Source organism: Symphodus melops (genome assembly GCF_947650265.1).
Source record: "Symphodus melops genome assembly, chromosome: 2".
Lineage (NCBI taxonomy): Eukaryota > Metazoa > Chordata > Actinopteri > Labriformes > Labridae > Symphodus > Symphodus melops.
Genome location: NC_136692.1, coordinates 2,433,289 through 2,450,584, shown reverse-complemented (window position 1 = coordinate 2,450,584; position 17,296 = coordinate 2,433,289). Strand labels below are relative to the sequence as shown.

The 17,296-nt window shown below is 48.0% G+C and overlaps 1 protein-coding gene across 2 annotated transcripts; it reads right to left on the bottom strand.

The window, feature by feature from the left end:
• Window positions 1-1,788: 1,788 nt before the first annotated feature.
• Window positions 1,789-17,258, bottom strand: cfap52 (cilia and flagella associated protein 52). Of its 2 annotated transcripts, none has more exons than XM_079337367.1 (14): window positions 17,017-17,258; window positions 16,382-16,581; window positions 15,956-16,092; window positions 15,720-15,848; window positions 15,472-15,571; window positions 15,119-15,235; window positions 14,175-14,275; window positions 13,847-14,017; window positions 13,450-13,598; window positions 12,164-12,309; window positions 11,527-11,678; window positions 10,081-10,183; window positions 2,885-2,996; window positions 1,789-2,117 (listed from the first exon to the last, which is right to left on the bottom strand). In XM_079337367.1, exons 1-14 carry the CDS (start codon window positions 17,087-17,089, stop codon window positions 1,933-1,935), a joined length of 1,875 nt encoding a protein of 624 aa, XP_079193493.1. In that variant the 5' UTR covers window positions 17,090-17,258; the 3' UTR covers window positions 1,789-1,932. The 2 variants fall into 2 exon arrangements, with proteins under 2 accessions (XP_079193493.1, XP_079193494.1); XM_079337368.1 differs by having other exon boundaries at window positions 2,042-2,117; window positions 2,885-2,991.
• Between the last annotated feature and the right edge of the window lie 38 nt (window positions 17,259-17,296).

The window sequence follows — 17,296 nt, the reverse complement described above, 5'->3', positions numbered from 1 at the left end:
CTTCATGCCTCCTGTCTACGGCGCTACAATGGGCAACTTTCTCTTTGGATCCAGTCCACTGCCCGCCCCTCAGACACGCATGTCATTAACCTGGATTAGATCAGAAGTAGAGCATCACAGCGGAAAGGTTGACACAAGGAACAGGAAATACTTTCTCACTCAGTTGTTGTTGGGACAAAAATCAACAAGTCATGTTTTATTATTGAACAGGGGAAACAAGGAAGTTGTTTTAAAGGTGTCACGCTCCAAAGTCCTAAACTGCCCCCCATAACAACATTTACACACCCACCTGTCCGACCTTCACTAAAACAGCACGTGCGATCTTTACAAGATACTATTAAAGCTCCACCCCTAACTCACTGCAAACTTCTGAATGGTGCATCATGTAACGTGATTGTTACTAGATGACCGTGAGGCTGTAAAACGATCAAATATTCAACGTTATCAACCTTCAGTACTCCCAGAGTGCTTTCAGCAATGAGTGTGCTGTCCCTGCAGTGTTGTGGTTTTTCATTTGCTGTGAGTTTGGGGTAAAGACCAATCATGTATCAGAATGCATTTGCGGGGTATGCAGGGAAACAGTGCGAGGTCTGTCTTATTTTGAAAGGTCAACCAAGGAGCCTTAACTTCACTACAACACTCCATGTCAGTACATGGCAGCGTTCACTGCACACGTGCAGGCTGTCGTGAACAGGTCTCAAACACGTAGACGCTGCTGCTGCTGCTGCTGCTGCTGCTGAGGTGGAGTTTATGTGGGAGACTTGGTGGAGCTTTCCGGAGGCTCAAAGTTGGAAGAGAGGGAGCCATTCAGACAGACTCTTTATTATGAGGAGCTCTTGGTTTTAGGTTTTTCTGTCAGGCTTCATTCCCATTCTAATCATCTGCGGCTTCATTTCACAGCTCAGCAGCACTAAAGATTGCATTCAGCGGCTCAGATGTTGCTGCTTTATTGAAATAGATAGTTGGTGCACTTTTCCATTATGACTCCTTTTCCTCCATTTTTTTTTTTTTTTTAAAGAAGCATGCACTCGTGGTTCATTGTTGTGAGAAATAAATGATGTGTCCAAATGTGGGTTTTTTTGTCTGTGTGTGTGTGTGTGTGTGTGTGTGTGAAATGATCTGCACCTGCTCATGAGGAAGTAGGGTGAAAGCTGAACTAAATGTTCTTTCCTTCTCTGGCTCCGTTTCTTTTGCCATCCCACTTTCCTGGAGAAGCATGGGGGAGAGTAATTCATAATTTCAAAGAGCCATTTTGAACAATAATGGAGGAGAATGGACTCAGATAAGAGGCAGTCAGAGGGAGGCTCTGTGCTTTACTCTACCTCCCTCTTTAAGCAGAATCCTTCAGGGACAAGCTGTTGATAGATTAGCTGACAGGCGGCGTGCGCTAAGGCTGGCGAAGAATCCTCGTCTCCTCCTCGTCTCTCCAGCGGCAGGGCGAGGGGATCCGATCGGTTTCAGTTTAATGTTCTGTATAATGTTGCCTTGTTTTTACGTGTTCCTGTGGTTTCATCTTCACAGAGACGGCGTGCGGCGTGACATCGATTCTATTGATGTTTAAAAAAAGTGAAGTGAAGAAGCGTAACGCGGGCACTTTGATGTGAAGCATACCTTCTCGTGCCTTCAAGTGTAATTTCAAATAAGCTCTGTGAATTCCCACCTATATATAGCTCCTGAGGGGAATCTCCACTTAAAGAGACGACACTGCTACGAACCATTCATCTCTTCACTTTGACATGAATCGTCTCTGCAGAAGAATGAAAAATAAAAAGAACCTTATACATCCTCTACTTGATGAAAGGAGATTTATTTCCTTTGGTCAGAGGGTGAATCCTGTCTTCACTTTAAATGCACTACTGATGAATTCTAATGAACACACATGTGATGAGGACAGCTCGTGAGTGTTTGCGGGGGGGGGGGTTTCTGGACTCATTAAGAAGAAGCAGGCGGGTGGGGGAACCTCCACCTGAAAATGGCTCCGTCCACGCTGGTGCTGATCAAGGTGCTGTTGTTGCAGCAGAGCTTGACGCGGGTGATGCTGCTGCCGTGAGCGACGCCCTCGTGGGTTTCTTCCCCTTCCGCGAAGTCCCACACCTTCACCGCCTTATCGTCTCCGCCTGTCACGAGAAGAGGCGAGGACGCATCGAGGTGTCAGCAGAGGAGGTGGAAACAAATCTGAAGCGGTTTTCACACACGCACCCCTGACACATTCAGGACACTCCGCCCATCTTTTAAAATGACTTTTTTAAATGTGTTTCTAACACCGTGTTTTCCCCGAGCCCGACATGTCCGTCCTGTCTCTATGACAACAATCTGATGACTACAAGCGCCATAAGACCCGCTCTGCTCCCTTACTTTTTTCCTGCATGTTTGTTTTTTATTTCTCCCTCGGCGGCGAATATATACCAAGGAATATCGTGTGTTTGAAAAGAGCGCCGTTCTCTGAAAAGGTGAAAACTCGAAGCGCTCAGAGAGGCCGTACAAAAAAGTCAACACGATCTCGACTCATGAAAACAATAAAAAAAATAAAAAATAAAAAACACAGTTGTTATTGGCTTGTAAGAACACACTTGGGAGTAGAGAAGAGCGTGACGCAGCTTTTTAACCTGCGTGACACGTGATATAAACGTCATTTTCTCCACCTGCTCGCTCCCCTTACGGCGCTCTTATATCCAGACTGCACACAGACGTTTAGCTTGAATGGCAGGAAAGGTAAGAGCGGTTAAAAGATTCTGCCGTTTGTGTTCACACATGCAGCCGATCCACCAGAGTAAGAAGAGATGTCACGCACGCGAGCAAACAGGTTATAAGAAGCTCCCCGGTGTTCAGGTGTAAAACTCATTATACTGATGGGGAATCAGCAGATGTGTGTAAGTGAGCGTACCTGTCACAAAGTGTTTGCCGTCCTGGGAAACGTCCATTCCATTGACGGCGCCAGACAGCGAGCCTTCTAAGTGTCTGATGGCGCTGCCGTCGTAGGCTTCCCAGAAGCTGATCTGACGGGGGGGGAAATGAACAAGCAGAAACTTTGACATGTGGCACTCAACACTCCAACCGCTCCAGGAACGGACGAAGACGTGAAAAGACCGGATCCTCTTTCTTCTCCTCGCCACGAAAACAAAACAAATCAAAACTAAATGACAGAGTGAAAGCTTGTTTTTGTTGACGAATGTCTTCAGCCAGCAGAGCTCTGCCAGACGGCCTCAGACCGGGTCCTGGTTCACACGGGTCAGGACTGAGCTCATGCACTTTCATGGTCTGTGACACCAGGTGCCACCGTGCTGGCTCCTCTCATTCCAACATGGTGGCAGCAGCTGCAGCATTAATCACAGCTATGAATTTTGAGGCTGTGTAGGCAGCTCACCAGCTCACACACACACATCTCCAGTTTGAACAGCGTTATTGATCATTTAGATAATGCTGATGACATCATCTCTCCATCGCTGTTGTTCTGTCACATCGTCATAAAACCTTCTACTTCCTGTTTGGGTAGGATGTGACCTCGGGCTCCTCTCGCTGCTGTCTTCTGTCTTTTGCTTCTCAGTAGATCTGTGATTTGATTCTCTCTCTCTCTCTCACACACACACACACACACATACACACACACACACACAATCACACACCTGTGTTTGCTGATCCAAATGAGATTTAATCATCCCCAGAGCTTTATGGCTGTCAAAGTATCGAGTCTCACGAAAAGCCAATTGTTAGTAGAAGTTATTTATAGCGCAGCCGGCAGAAACATCACAGCGCTCGAACGCCGACAACACTGCTTTCTTGTTATTTATATGACCAACTTGATTGCGTCTTTAAAGCTGGGCGCCGTAAACAAGGAGCCAAAAGGATTGCATCATTAAAAAACACTTTTCTGACTCATCCTGTTTGCATGAGTTGAACACCTTAGCACTGATCTCAGTCCACACGCACGCTACAGAAGCCTGGAACAGAGCACACTTCAACAACAACAACAACAAGCGAGTGTTAAACTGCATCAACGTCACACTTACAGGCTGCAGCAGCCATGTTTAAGAGAAGCATCTTTCTCATTTGTCTGCACAGACGCCTGCCTCCGAAGCATTAAAGGAGGAGAAATGCAATCTAAGACGCATCAAACGCCGCTGTTATGAAAGAGGAACAAAAGGCTGAGCAGGGAGATACATGTATTTATAGTTTCAGAGCTGACCGGCTCTTACAAGCCAAAGGAACATTCCCACAGGGGGGCGTTTGAAGCTCCAGCCTAAGTGAAACACGGAGGCTTATTAAGACGGATTCGCTCGCTGATATCATTTCCACACAACAGCTTAGCGCAGCAGAATTTAGAAAAACACAGCTCCAACCAGAGGAAGGGGGGAAGACTCGTTATAAAAACACCCAAAACAAAGTTTGGAAATCCTTTCGAATTGAACTCAGCATCAAATCACAACGAGATATGCAAATGACTTCAGCTCCGAGTCAGCCGCGTTTCTGCTGCGCTAACCGACGTCGAGTACAATCTTTTCAGCTCGGCAGTGACTCTGTTTACTTCCTGTTCTCATGTTCACAGCTCTGTGGACTAATTGATTGAAAGCGTCCTCCCTCTCCCTCCGTCAGCGGCTGCTTCTGGCTCTCTGCCCGAGTCACAACCTCTCCCCTCTTCCTTATCTCACTTCAGCAGCTTATTAGAGACTCCCACCTGTGTGCGTCGTCCACGACCATCTGCGGCTCCTCCACCGCAGCCTCGCTCTACCTGGCCGAACGCCACCACACCACGCCACCAGGAAATTAATTACCTGTATCGAGCTGGACTGAGTCCAAGACGTCTGGCCATCTGTTGGTGCTCCACGTCTTGAACTGTGCGAGTCCGTACCCAGAGTACAGAGGCCTTAGCCTCAGACAATCAAACCGCCAAAATACAAGTCCCAGGCCCCCGATGTTTGGTCACTTGACGAGTGACAACACTGAATCACCTTTGAAGAAGCTCTTTGCAAACTGTTCTCTGTGCTGTGTTGTTAAGCTCACATGAAACGGCATAGAGTGCACTTCCTCTCTCCATACCACGTGAGAATCAAACATCTGATTTCCACACCGATGCCGAGCTGGCTGAACACTGACGTTTAAATCAATGTCAGCAATAAGAACGTATCAGGTCTGAGTCAAACAGCTCAGAAACTCTCTGAGGAGACGCTCAGGTTGCTGACACGCTACCTGGATATTTGCTGCATTTGCCTGAATATGAGACTCTTTTTTTCCCCCCCCCGGTTGAAACTCATGAAAAAATTGGCGTCGTCTTATAATTTGGGATCCAGACTTTCAAGTGCCAATAAACTCAAAGAAAAACTAAATTAAAGGAGTAAGTTAACAGCTGACGTCTCTCACTCTGCAATGTCTGAACTCATCGACAACGATCATCTGTTGTGTGACTGTAGAAGCTAGCAGCTAGCAGCTAGCGTTACACGACTTCCAGCCAAAACGTCTTTTTACAGACCCTGAGTTTTTATGTGGAGTCTTTGAGCAGAGATCTCTCTCTCTCTCTCTGATTGCAGGGCAGAGAGCGAGTGCGGATCATGCACTCACCGCATCCATAACTGTTGTCTTAAAACTGGCGTCATATCTTCTCCCAAGTTGTCGGAGAACTTGAGCTACTTTGGAGCCACCTGTGTGAGTGACAGCCGGCCTCGGTCCAGATGAGCGGGACTCTCAGTGGACGGAGAGGAGGCTTCCAAAAGGCACAGAATTAAAAGGTGTTTCCTAATACGTGTGTGTTGGCACACTCAGGAGAGAAAGTGTGGCGTGACACGAAGCCTCTAAAAAGACACGCCGTCAGTGTGCACTAAACGCACGTCACCTTCCTCACTCTTCACGCTGTCCTGCCTCATTAACACAGCCTCATCCTTCACTCCCCTCGTCTGCTGTTTCTCTCCTTTTTCATTCCCTCCTTCGGTTGCTTTGCTCGCTGTGAGTTTACTCCTGGCGGCACGCTGGGATGTGATGAAGGGGCGAGTGAGAGGAGAGAGAGAGAGCAGAGTGTTGGTATTTGTTCTCCCAGACAGAGCGCCTGTGTCCTGGGATGAGCAGATGGTGGATCTGGCTGGCACTTGGGTGGTATAGGCACATCCGCAGGAAGGCACGAACACCACAGCTCTCCCTATTTTCCTGAATCCCTCCTTCTCTCTCTCTCTCTCTCACACACACACACACTCAGCACATCCAAAGAGCTGCATTAATCAGCACAACTTGTCCTTACCTCTCAGCATGCAGCGGAGGCGACGGCATTGGGTGTAGCGGGTGTCCAGGTTCAAGGCGTGTGCGTGAAGTGCACAATCAAGCGAACAAGCCTTTCACTGTTGAGCTTTGAACTTCTGACCTCATGGAAACAAGTTCAGCCCAGTTCATCGAATAACCGGCGAATAACAGACTGACAGGGTGGGTTTGTTTTTGTTCTTTGCACAAAGGCTTAATTATGTCGAGCAGAGAAACAAATTACGAGCGTCTCAAACAAATCAATGGACATGAAGGTGCGTGTCTCTGTTCAAGTGCTCACTGTGTTCCTCACATCTCAGCGGAGCAGGAAGCTGCTCCCTCCTGCACACTGAGGAGACTTTATAATAATAATGATAATGATGGCAGCATAATGACACAGGCCAGTCTCTTTGCACCCTGTGGGACTTTCCGTCGTTACTGTCTGTCTGACTCGACAGCCAATGAAAATGTTTGGAGCACTGTGAAGCACAAACTAAGAGGAAGAATCCAAAGTGTTGAACAGCCGACATGGTCCATGAAGCATCCTCTCTCCTGTGTGTGTGTGAGAGGCTCGTCCTGTGTGTGTGTGAGAGGCTCGTCTCTCCTGTGTGTGTGAGAGGCTCGTCTCTCCTGTGTGTGTGTGAGAGGCTCGTCCTGTGTGAGAGGCTCGTCCTGTGTGTGTGTGTGAGAGGCTCGTTCTGTGTGTGTGTGAGAGGCTCGTCCTGTGTGTGTGTGAGAGGCTCGTCCTGTGTGTGTGTGTGAGAGGCTCGTCCTGTGTGTGTGTGAGAGGCTCGTCCTGTGTGTGTGTGAGAGGCTCGTCCTGTGTGTGTGTGTGAGAGGCTCGTCCTGTGTGTGTGTGTGAGAGGCTCGTCCTGTGTGTGTGTGTGAGAGGCTCGTCCTGTGTGAGAGGCTCGTCCTGTGTGAGAGGCTCGTCCTGTGTGTGTGTGTGAGAGGCTCGTCCTGTGTGTGTGTATGAGAGGTTCGTCCTGTGTGTGTGTGTGAGAGGCTCGTCCTGTGTGTGTGTGAGAGGCTCGTCTCTCCTGTATGTGTGTGAGAGGCTCGTCTCTCCTGTATGTGTGTGAGAGGCTCGTCCTGTGTGTGTGTGAGAGGTTCGTCCTGTGTGTGTGTATGAGAGGTTCGTCCTGTGTGTTTGTGTGAGAGGCTCGTCCTGTGTGTGTGTGAGAGGCTCGTCTCTCCTGTGTGTGTGTGAGAGGCTCGTCTCTCCTGTATGTGTGTGAGAGGCTCGTCCTGTGTGTGTGTGAGAGGCTCATCTCTCCTGTGTGTGTGTGAGAGGCTCGTCCTGTGTGTGTGTGAGAGGCTCGTCTCTCCTGTGTGTGTGTGAGAGGCTCGTCCTGTGTGTGTGTGAGAGGCTCGTCTCTCCTGTGTGTGTGTGAGAGGCTCGTCCTGTGTGTGTGTGAGAGGCTCGTCCTGTGTGTGTGTGTGAGAGGCTCGTCCTGTGTGTATGTGAGAGGCTCGTCCTGTGTGTGAGAGGCTCGTCCTGTGTGTGTGTGAGAGGCTCGTCCTGTGTGTGTGTGAGAGGCTCGTCTCTCCTGTGTGTGTGTGAGAGGCTCGTCCTGTGTGTGTGTGAGAGGCTCGTCTCTCCTGTGTGTGTGTGAGAGGCTCGTCCTGTGTGTGTGTGAGAGGCTCGTCCTGTGTGTGTGTGAGAGGCTCGTCCTGTGTGTGTGTGAGAGGCTCGTCTCTCCTGTGTGTGTGTGAGAGGCTCGTCTCTCCTGTGTGTGTGTGAGAGGCTCGTCCTGTGTGTGTGTGTGAGAGGCTCGTCCTGTGTGTGTGTGAGAGGCTCGTCCTGTGTGTGTGTGAGAGGCTCGTCTCTCCTGTGTGTGTGTGAGAGGCTCGTCCTGTGTGTGTGTGAGAGGCTCGTCCTGTGTGTGTGTGAGAGGCTCGTCCTGTGTGTGTGTGAGAGGCTCGTCTCTCCTGTGTGTGTGTGAGAGGCTCGTCCTGTGTGTGTGTGAGAGGCTCGTCTCTCCTGTGTGTGTGTGAGAGGCTCGTCCTGTGTGTGTGTGAGAGGCTCGTCCTGTGTGTGTGTGAGAGGCTCGTCCTGTGTGTGTGTGAGAGGCTCGTCTCTCCTGTGTGTGTGTGAGAGGCTCGTCTCTCCTGTGTGTGTGTGAGAGGCTCGTCTCTCCTGTGTGTGTGTGAGAGGCTCGTCCTGTGTGTGTGTGAGAGGCTCGTCCTGTGTGTGTGTGAGAGGCTCGTCCTGTGTGAGAGGCTCGTCCTGTGTGTGTGTGTGAGAGGCTCGTCCTGTGTGTGTGAGTGAGAGGCTCGTCCTGTGTGTGTGTGTGAGAGGCTCGTCCTGTGTGTGTGTGAGAGGCTCGTCCTGTGTGTGTGTGAGAGGCTCGTCCTGTGTGTGTGTGAGAGGTTCGTCCTGTGTGTGTGTATGAGAGGTTCGTCCTGTGTGTGTGTGTGAGAGGCTCGTCCTGTGTGTGTGTGAGAGGCTCGTCTCTCCTGTATGTGTGTGAGAGGCTCGTCTCTCCTGTATGTGTGTGAGAGGCTCGTCCTGTGTGTGTGTGAGAGGTTCGTCCTGTGTGTGTGTGTGAGAGGCTCGTCCTGTGTGTGTGTGAGAGGCTCGTCTCTCCTGTGTGTGTGTGAGAGGCTCGTCTCTCCTGTATGTGTGTGAGAGGCTCGTCCTGTGTGTGTGTGAGAGGCTCATCTCTCCTGTGTGTGTGTGAGAGGCTCGTCCTGTGTGTGTGTGTGAGAGGTTCGTCCTGTGTGTGTGTGAGAGGCTCGTCTCTCCTGTGTGTGTGTGAGAGGCTCGTCCTGTGTGTGTGTGAGAGGCTCGTCCTGTGTGTGTGTGTGAGAGGCTCGTCCTGTGTGTATGTGAGAGGCTCGTCCTGTGTGTGAGAGGCTCGTCCTGTGTGTGTGTGAGAGGCTCGTCCTGTGTGTGTGTGAGAGGCTCGTCTCTCCTGTGTGTGTGTGAGAGGCTCGTCTCTCCTGTGTGTGTGTGAGAGGCTCGTCTCTCCTGTGTGTGTGTGAGAGGCTCGTCCTGTGTGTGTGTGTGAGAGGCTCGTCCTGTGTGTGTGTGAGAGGCTCGTCCTGTGTGTGTGTGAGAGGCTCGTCTCTCCTGTGTGTGTGTGAGAGGCTCGTCCTGTGTGTGTGTGAGAGGCTCGTCCTGTGTGTTTGTGAGAGGCTCGTCCTGTGTGTGTGTGAGAGGCTCGTCTCTCCTGTGTGTGTGTGAGAGGCTCGTCTCTCCTGTGTGTGTGTGAGAGGCTCGTCTCTCCTGTGTGTGTGTGAGAGGTTCGTCCTGTGTGTGTGTGAGAGGCTCGTCTCTCCTGTGTGTGTGTGAGAGGCTCGTCTCTCCTGTATGTGTGTGAGAGGCTCGTCTCTCCTGTGTGTGTGTGAGAGGCTCGTCCTGTGTGTGTGTGAGAGGCTCGTCCTGTATGTGTGTGAGAGGCTCGTCCTGTATGTGTGTGAGAGGCTCGTCCTGTATGTGTGTGAGAGGCTCGTCTCTCGGCCTCCTCAGGGATTAATAAAGTCCATTAAGAAAAAACATTTCACTTTCAAAATGACAGACAATTGTTCTCCTCACTTCCCAGAAACTGCACAGACAGTTCTTGCTGTTGAAGAAGTGACGCAACAGAGTGGTTACCGTGACAACAGCCATGTGCGCTGGAATCAAATTCAAATAGGACGTGATTTTCCAAAAACAATGACTTTTTCTCAGTTTCAACATTTTTCAGCCACATGTTGAGTTTCATCACGTTGTGTTCATTCACGCACAGAATCCACGGCAGCTCGACTTTTTTTAAAAACAGGGTGCAGATTCTGTCGGTTCGAGCAGCACAGTCGCACGATGCCATGACCACGGACAGTCCGAAGGTTTTTAACTTGTAGTGTGTTGAGACATACCGTTCTGTTAGTGCCGCTGGTGATGAGCTGGTATAGGTCGGGGTGGAAGCACACTGTCTGAATCACGGTGTTGGTGAGCAACATGTGAAGACTCACGAAGCGCCTGCAGCAGGAAATATGGAAGAGCAAGGAGGAGGGGAGAGCAGGAGAGAGAAAGTTAACCCAGCATGGCTATGAAAAAAAAAAAAAACGAGGCGTGGATTCAGTCTTCACGGGAGAGCCGCTGCAGCTTCTTTAATGACCCAAAATAATCCAATCAGTATTCCCAAAAGCTCCTCTCCCACTATGAGTAATAATGCAAAAGAAGTAAATCCACACTACACTCGATGAATAGAGTCAGGAAGCTATTAATGCGCGGACGTATTCATTGAAGTGAGAGAACAGAGGAGGAGCGCTGGAACAGTTTCTGGACATGGTTTACTCCCCTCTCCTGGATTAAAGGATTCTAAGCTCTCCTCATGAAGAATGCTCTGGATCTCTTATTATTTCTTCTGTACCAGTCAGACACCACTGAAAGGATTAAAGCTTTCCCCCCTCTCTCTCTCTCTCTCTCTCTCACACGCTCTGGGAGCTATGAGCATCGTTCTGAAGTATCTACCGAATGTTTTGCTTTTAACCTTGAAGTATAAATAACTAATGCAGGCTTTGCATTAGTGGGAGGGATTCCATTCTACAACCATAAACTAACGTGAGATCCCCGTTCTGGTGGCTCATGCCTCGTCTGTATTAAGGTGTTTCTGCACAAAAAACTCCTGGAAATGTTCAAGAGTTTTTTATGGGTGGCTGCCAAACCGGACTTTTCCCTGCAACAGTAAAGTCTCTGTGTAACTTTAGATTCCTTCTTCTGCTTGTTTACTGATACTGTGGATTTGTCCAATGACACGCAGCATTGAAATGAGGGCAAACGACTGTCATTATTGTGTCGCACTCCAGAACCGTTTCCACCAAGCGGTCCGGTATGGATCAGTACGGTTTGGTACGGTTTGGTTCAGTTTATCACAACCAACCGTGCTCTATTCGGTAGGCGTCTGAGCGTCTAAGCCGGATGTCGATAGCCGCGTTAGCTACGTAATAGTGTGATATTATAGCACGCGACACAGTGCACACTTTGTCTTTTCAATGACTGCAGTGTTTAGCTCCACTCTTTAGGGTCGGGTCGATGTACTTGGTACCCTGACAGAAGGGTCCCAAAAAGTAGGACGGTACAAGCGGGTAATTTAAGGATCTTTGCCGGCTTTAGTTTGTGGAAATGTCACAAAATGCGTGCCGTACCGAGAGGAACGGAAGTGAAGCGCGAGGTGAAAGCGGGGCCTATGTCACCACATCGGTCATCGTGGATGAGAATGGTTTATTACTTTGGGTGGCGCCTCCTGAATCCCCCTGGTTTAGGGACACGTCTGCGTCAGCAGGAGGACACAGACTGTGTGTGTGCGGCCGGATACTCACTCCATGTCCCAGATGATGCAGGAACCGTCCACGCTGCCAGTGACACACACTTTGCCGTTGCAGTTGATTTTGATACATGTGACGGCGGCTTTGTGCTCCTTCCTGCTCTCCAGCAGCTTATGGCCATGAGGCTGCAGCTCCCAAACACGCACCTGCAAACAACAGGTGAGCCCAAACTCAAACCAACTCACAGGAGATCTGTTCTCTTCTATCAGAGAGGACTGCTGAAGACAGAGACAGGAAGTGCTGCAGCGCCCCAAAAAGTCGGATTTTGTCGTTTCAATGATTTGTATTTTCAGAGAATAACAAAGTTAAACCTCTTAATGAAAGAAATGGTCGTCAGCGATGTTTCATTGCTCTGACAACTTGGAGGAATTGCATTTCTCAAATGCTTCAACGTGTCAATATTTGTTGAGGAAACTGGTCAAATGGGTTTGAGCTTGAAACGTGTTTTTTTAACCGAGCAGGTTGCACCTACACATTCACACTCTGACAGCAGGAAGGCTTTCGTAACGTGTCCCTCAGTGTATGACCTAATCCCAGGGTGGGGTTAAGTGACATGTGGCTGCAGGAACTGGGGATCAAACCCCCGACCTTCTGGTTGAGTCAGAGACTGAACACGTTCATGTCCGCTGACCTGCCCTGATCCGCCTCCACTGATGATCCTCCTGCAGCTCTCGGTGCCGACGATCGCCGTCACGCCCAATCTGTGCGCGTCCGGGATGAGGAACATGAGACGGCCACTTTCCGGAGCAAACACACGAATCTTACCGTCGTTCCATCCTAGAAGACAAGATTGTTAGTGATGATGAATGACGTTGTTGTTTTCTCACATGTACATACAAACTGACCCAAATACAGCTCAAGCCATAAGACACAGAAACCTAAACTTTAGATATTAATGGAGAACTCAAAATCAGAAACTTACCACAAAGTGTGTTTTGTTATGAGTGTACTAATCTGATACTAGAACATTAAGAACATTGTTCTTGTATGCATCTGGATCAATATAGAAAAATTATCTAAAAAATCATTTGTCAGTTTATTGACCCGTTGCCGAGGCACGTCACTGGAGCGTGCCGATCATTGTGACGCCATTTAAAAACAGATAGAAGTCTTCTTAAATCAGTGATGAGAAAAGATCTTTAGTTCATCGTGTAGAAACTCGTCGAGTCCTTCACGTTTCACAGACTCAGGAGAGAAGAAACATTTAACTCAGTCACTGACTGAGAAGTGTTTTGTGTTCGTACTCGTGCTGCGAGGCTGACCTGCTGCATTTCAAATCACATCTGTCATAAATACCTCATCTACTTCTTTTATTTGATAGCTGTGTTTTCGTTTGCACACAGCTGCTGATATGAATTATTCAATGTTCATCCAGTGTCACGCTGCTGTGAAGGACTGCTGTCTTTGTTTTCTCACACACAACCTCTCTCTCTCTCTCTCTCTTTCTCCCTTTCTCTCTCTCCCTCTCTCTCTCTGTCGCTCTCTCTCTCTCTCTCTCGCTCTCTCTCTCTCTCTCTCTCTCTCTCTGTCTGTTTTGTAGTAATTATCAAAACAGATCTCTCGTCAGTCTGAGACAGGAGAAGGATTCTTTGTTGCGATGTGTTTCTGTGATGTTCATTCACGTGCTCGTTCTACCTTTACAAAATCAACACGTTTCATTCGCTTCTAGTGAGTGTTTAAAAGTGAACAAGGACACCGGGGCGTTTATTTAACTGATCGACCGCCACCAAGAAAACTGATATCCTGTATAAAATGTTCAGTGAGCGCTCTCAAATACGACCAATTCAACATTTAAAATCAATGTTGTGGTTTGGTTTCAGATCAGTGAATAAATAATGATGTTGGTTAATAAACGAGTTCATGACACACGGATAGAAGAAGCTGAACGGTCTCGTTTTCAGCGTCTCTGACTCCCACCGCTGATGATGCTGTGTCCGTCGACCATGAAGGCCACAGCGTTGCAGGTCATGTTGGGCACGGTGATGCGCAGCAGCTCTTTGGGCTTGTTGATGTGCCACAACCTGATGTCCTCTGCAGAGCATGTTGCAAATAATTCAGACGTTCCACTGGGAGGAAAGAGAGAGAGAGAGAGAGAGAGAGAGAGAGAGAGAGGGAGAGTTGTGGTATTAAAGTCATCTACATTCATATTTAAGGAGGCCTCCTGTGTTGGAAATACATCACACCTGTGCCGTTTAAGTTTGTACAGCAGGACTGCAAAGAGGAGGACAGTGCATGTCGCCCTCTAGTGGAGAACAAAGGCACTGAAGTCAGATGTGATATGAGAATGGCATTGAAGCAGCGTGCTGTAACTTACAAACATATGGCCAGGTCGTTGACAGGACTGGTGTGGCTGGTGGAGACGAGTTCGGCTTTAAAGTGGTCGTAACTGAAGCTGTATATCTGACCGGCCTCCGTCCCAACAAAGAACTGCTGGCCCTCTCCTCTCAGAGCGATGGACGTCACCCCCTTTTCCAGCTGGACGTCTCTAACGTGAGAGAGGAGGGGGGGGGGGGGAGAGAGAGAGCACAGATAATAGCACTGACATCGTACCCTGCTGAGGTGTCACCCACATCCTGTTAGCAGATGTGAGTATTTTGAATCGTGTTTCATTCAAACGGATTGTTTGACGTGGTGAAGCTCACTTTAGAGTCTTGAAGTTGGTCCTGGAGCACAGAGCGAAGGTGCCTGATCCAGAGCCCACCAGCAGGTCCCCGGACTTCAGGGTCCTGATGACACCGACACCCTGCAGACAGTGTACAGACTATTAGAGATGCAGAGACTGTAAAGGAGACGTCAGTACATTTAGATGAGGAGGAATAATGCTCGTCTGAAGGAGGAGAAGACCATGAATCTTCTTAGTCCGGGTCTTTGCTCTCCTAAGAGATCCAGGGGGACAGCCACTCTCTGTTCCAGGTCTAAGATCTCTCTACAGACTCTCTGTGTTTAAACCGTCCTTGGCACCAGGAATAGTTTCACTTTTATCTCAGGGTTTGTTTTTTTGTTTTTTGCATAGGGTTTCATAGCACAAGAAGTTCATCAGGTGGGTTTGCTAAGAGCTAGCATTTGGGGGGGGGGGGGGGGGTCTGGGCAGAGCAGACTGTACAGCCCTCCTGAGGTATCGTCATGGGCCTAACTGGACGAATCGCTGGTGAGGTGGAGGTGCTCTGGAAATGTCCTGGCTGTAGCCACTGATCTGTTTTCACAGGTGGATTACAGAGGCCTCTAAGAGCATGTACATAACTCAGTAGGATGAGTGGTGTCTTCATTCGGGCACACGTATTTATATGTGTTTATTTCAAAGCTATAGTCCAAAAAAAGACGTTTGCCTGTACTGAGAACGTGGGACTTTTAGTTACTCCTACGTTCCTTCTTCTCTGTTTAGACTACCCGTTTAAAATCTGGACAGACGGGAGGTGTGTCTTGAGTACCTGAGAAAGATCCAGGACCAAAAAGAAAAACAAATGACAGATTCTGGATACTACGAGTAAAGAAACCTATCTACAAACAGGATACAAGAGGAACAGATCTAAACTCTTGATACAGAGACAACAATCAAAACGTTGTGACTCCCTTTAGGCCGACCTACCAGGCTGTATTTGGTTTTGACGGGACCGAAGTGCACCATAAGCCTTTTTTCCATGTTGATCTTCATGATGTCTCCGCTGGTGGTGCCGCAGTAAATGAACTGGTCATCCTCTGAAATCTGTGGAGTATAACAAGCAATTAACAATTGATTATTGACAATGGATGAGTTGATCTTAATTAACAATTAACATTAACCAAATAATTTCTCTGTTACAATGTTCTTTTTTGTGCGGGGGGGGGATCCACTGCACGTACTGCTCCTCCTCATTGAGCTGTTTGTCACACTAGCACTTCAGCTAGTGCTAACTAATCTAACCACTTTGAGTCAAGGTTAAACTCTGGACTTTATCGCACCTCAACACATTTGACAATCCTCTTCAGCATGCCCATCTGACACTCTGTGGGCCTGATCTTCCTGTTAGGGATGTCCAGCTCCCAGACTCGCAATGTTCCACTGTCCCAAAAAACAAAAACAAAAACAAACAAACAAACAGCGATATTAAAATGTTCTCACAAAGACAACAACAATGGCGTCGTCTTTACCTCGAGGGAGCCTGCAAACAACTTTGTAACTTTGCAAACAAGCAGACGAAGCTTGTTACCTCCCAGCAGAAACAAACACATAGTCACTTGTGTTTGAGAACTGCACGGTGAGGCAGTGGCCAGCACTGTTCGCTGAAGCCGGGCTCCCACAGATGGCCTGCTTGGTCTCGATATTCCACACCACAATGCTGAAAACACAGAGCAGAGTGTACGGCAATGACACAGTTCCTCTTGTGTTCTAATTTGTTTTGATGAGGTAAAGCACAATGACACGTGGCTGCAAAGTGTGTTTTACCTGCCGTCTTCCTGACCTCCCAGGGACACCAGGTATTTGTCATTCGGAGAGAAGGACAGTGCTTCTACTTTGGCCTTGTGAAGCAGCAGCTGGGTATGCTCCCGTCGCTGAGCAAAGTCCCAGACAACAATCGGAGCCTAGGAAAACATTTCTGTTATAGGCCATCCCAAAAATCATAAACTGTGATTGGCTTTTAGCCCTGTTTCAGACCTAAGTATGTGGATGTTATAATATAATATAATAATTCATACTCATTTGTGGCCACCCTCGGCATAAGTCAGTTCCCCCTAGTCGTGCCATCCCAGTCAATAAGGTCTAGACACGCCCCTGAATGTAACATCTGATTTGCCATCCCGTACGTCTCGTGCAAAAAAATAAAATAAAAAGACTTTTAAAATACCAACGAGGCATCCTAACTTTGGTTACCTGGAAGCCCACAAAGTTGACTTGTCCAGAGGCAATGTAAGATCCACTATTGGACACTGAAATGCAGGATATATTGTTTGTGTGTCCTTGCAGAAACTCCTGCATGCCATCTCTGATTCTCTTCACAATGACTGTGCTGCCCAGAGGATAGACCAGGTGCTCTCTGTCTGGATGGACGCTGAGGCCAGAAATCACATGACCTGGTGAAACAAAGACCAACACACAATAAAGTCAAAGTCAAATGTATTTATATAGCACATTTCATATGACAGGCGTAGACTCAATGTGCTTTAAAACAGAAAAACAACAAAGATGGAATAATGAAAAAGCATAATAGGTAAGAAGGTATTACATACAAATACATCCACACTACAGGTATTGTGACAGAAAACAACAACACTATAAACATGTATAGACATAGTATATACCTAAAAATCTACTAACTCATAAATTCAGATTTTCTAAAAACTTTTACTGGATACTCTCAATTATATTTAATAAATAAAAAATATATAATATAACGTACATAACATATAACGCTTCTCTATAACACTGCGTGGTCATTTTTAAATATATAAATGAGTAAAACTAGCGCGTTGCCTAGCAACGAACTACTCAAGTTAGCAGCAACTTACCGTTAAAGCCAATAACGGCCTCCAGCCGGAGTTCAGACGGTGGTTGAGACGCACTCGTTGATTCGAGAGCCATGACGAGTCCCTGTCCCTGTCGTTAAAACGTCCAAGTGAAGCTTCTTTCCTTTTATGAGTTGTTTTTATTTTTCCATTAAAAAAAGACGAACGCTAAAGTAATTCCTTCAAACAGGCCTGAGATACAAGTAACGCCAAAACACGCGTTGCCTAGCAACAGCTGGACTTCCTTTCGCCACTGTCCTTGGTGCCTTCAGGTGCTGTCGGA

Excerpts from the sequence above, each read along its gene's own strand:
- cfap52 (XM_079337367.1), bottom strand. The coding sequence starts at position 17,089 with ATGGCTCTCGAATCAACGAGTGCGTCTCAACCACCGTCTGAACTCCGG. Across the intron at positions 16,093-16,381 it reads TCAACTTTGTGGGCTTCCAG|GCTCCGATTGTTGTCTGGGA; the intron begins GTAACCAAAGTT and ends ATGTTTTCCTAG. Across the intron at positions 15,849-15,955 it reads GGAGGTCAGGAAGACGGCAG|CATTGTGGTGTGGAATATCG; the intron begins GTAAAACACACT and ends CTGTGTTTTCAG.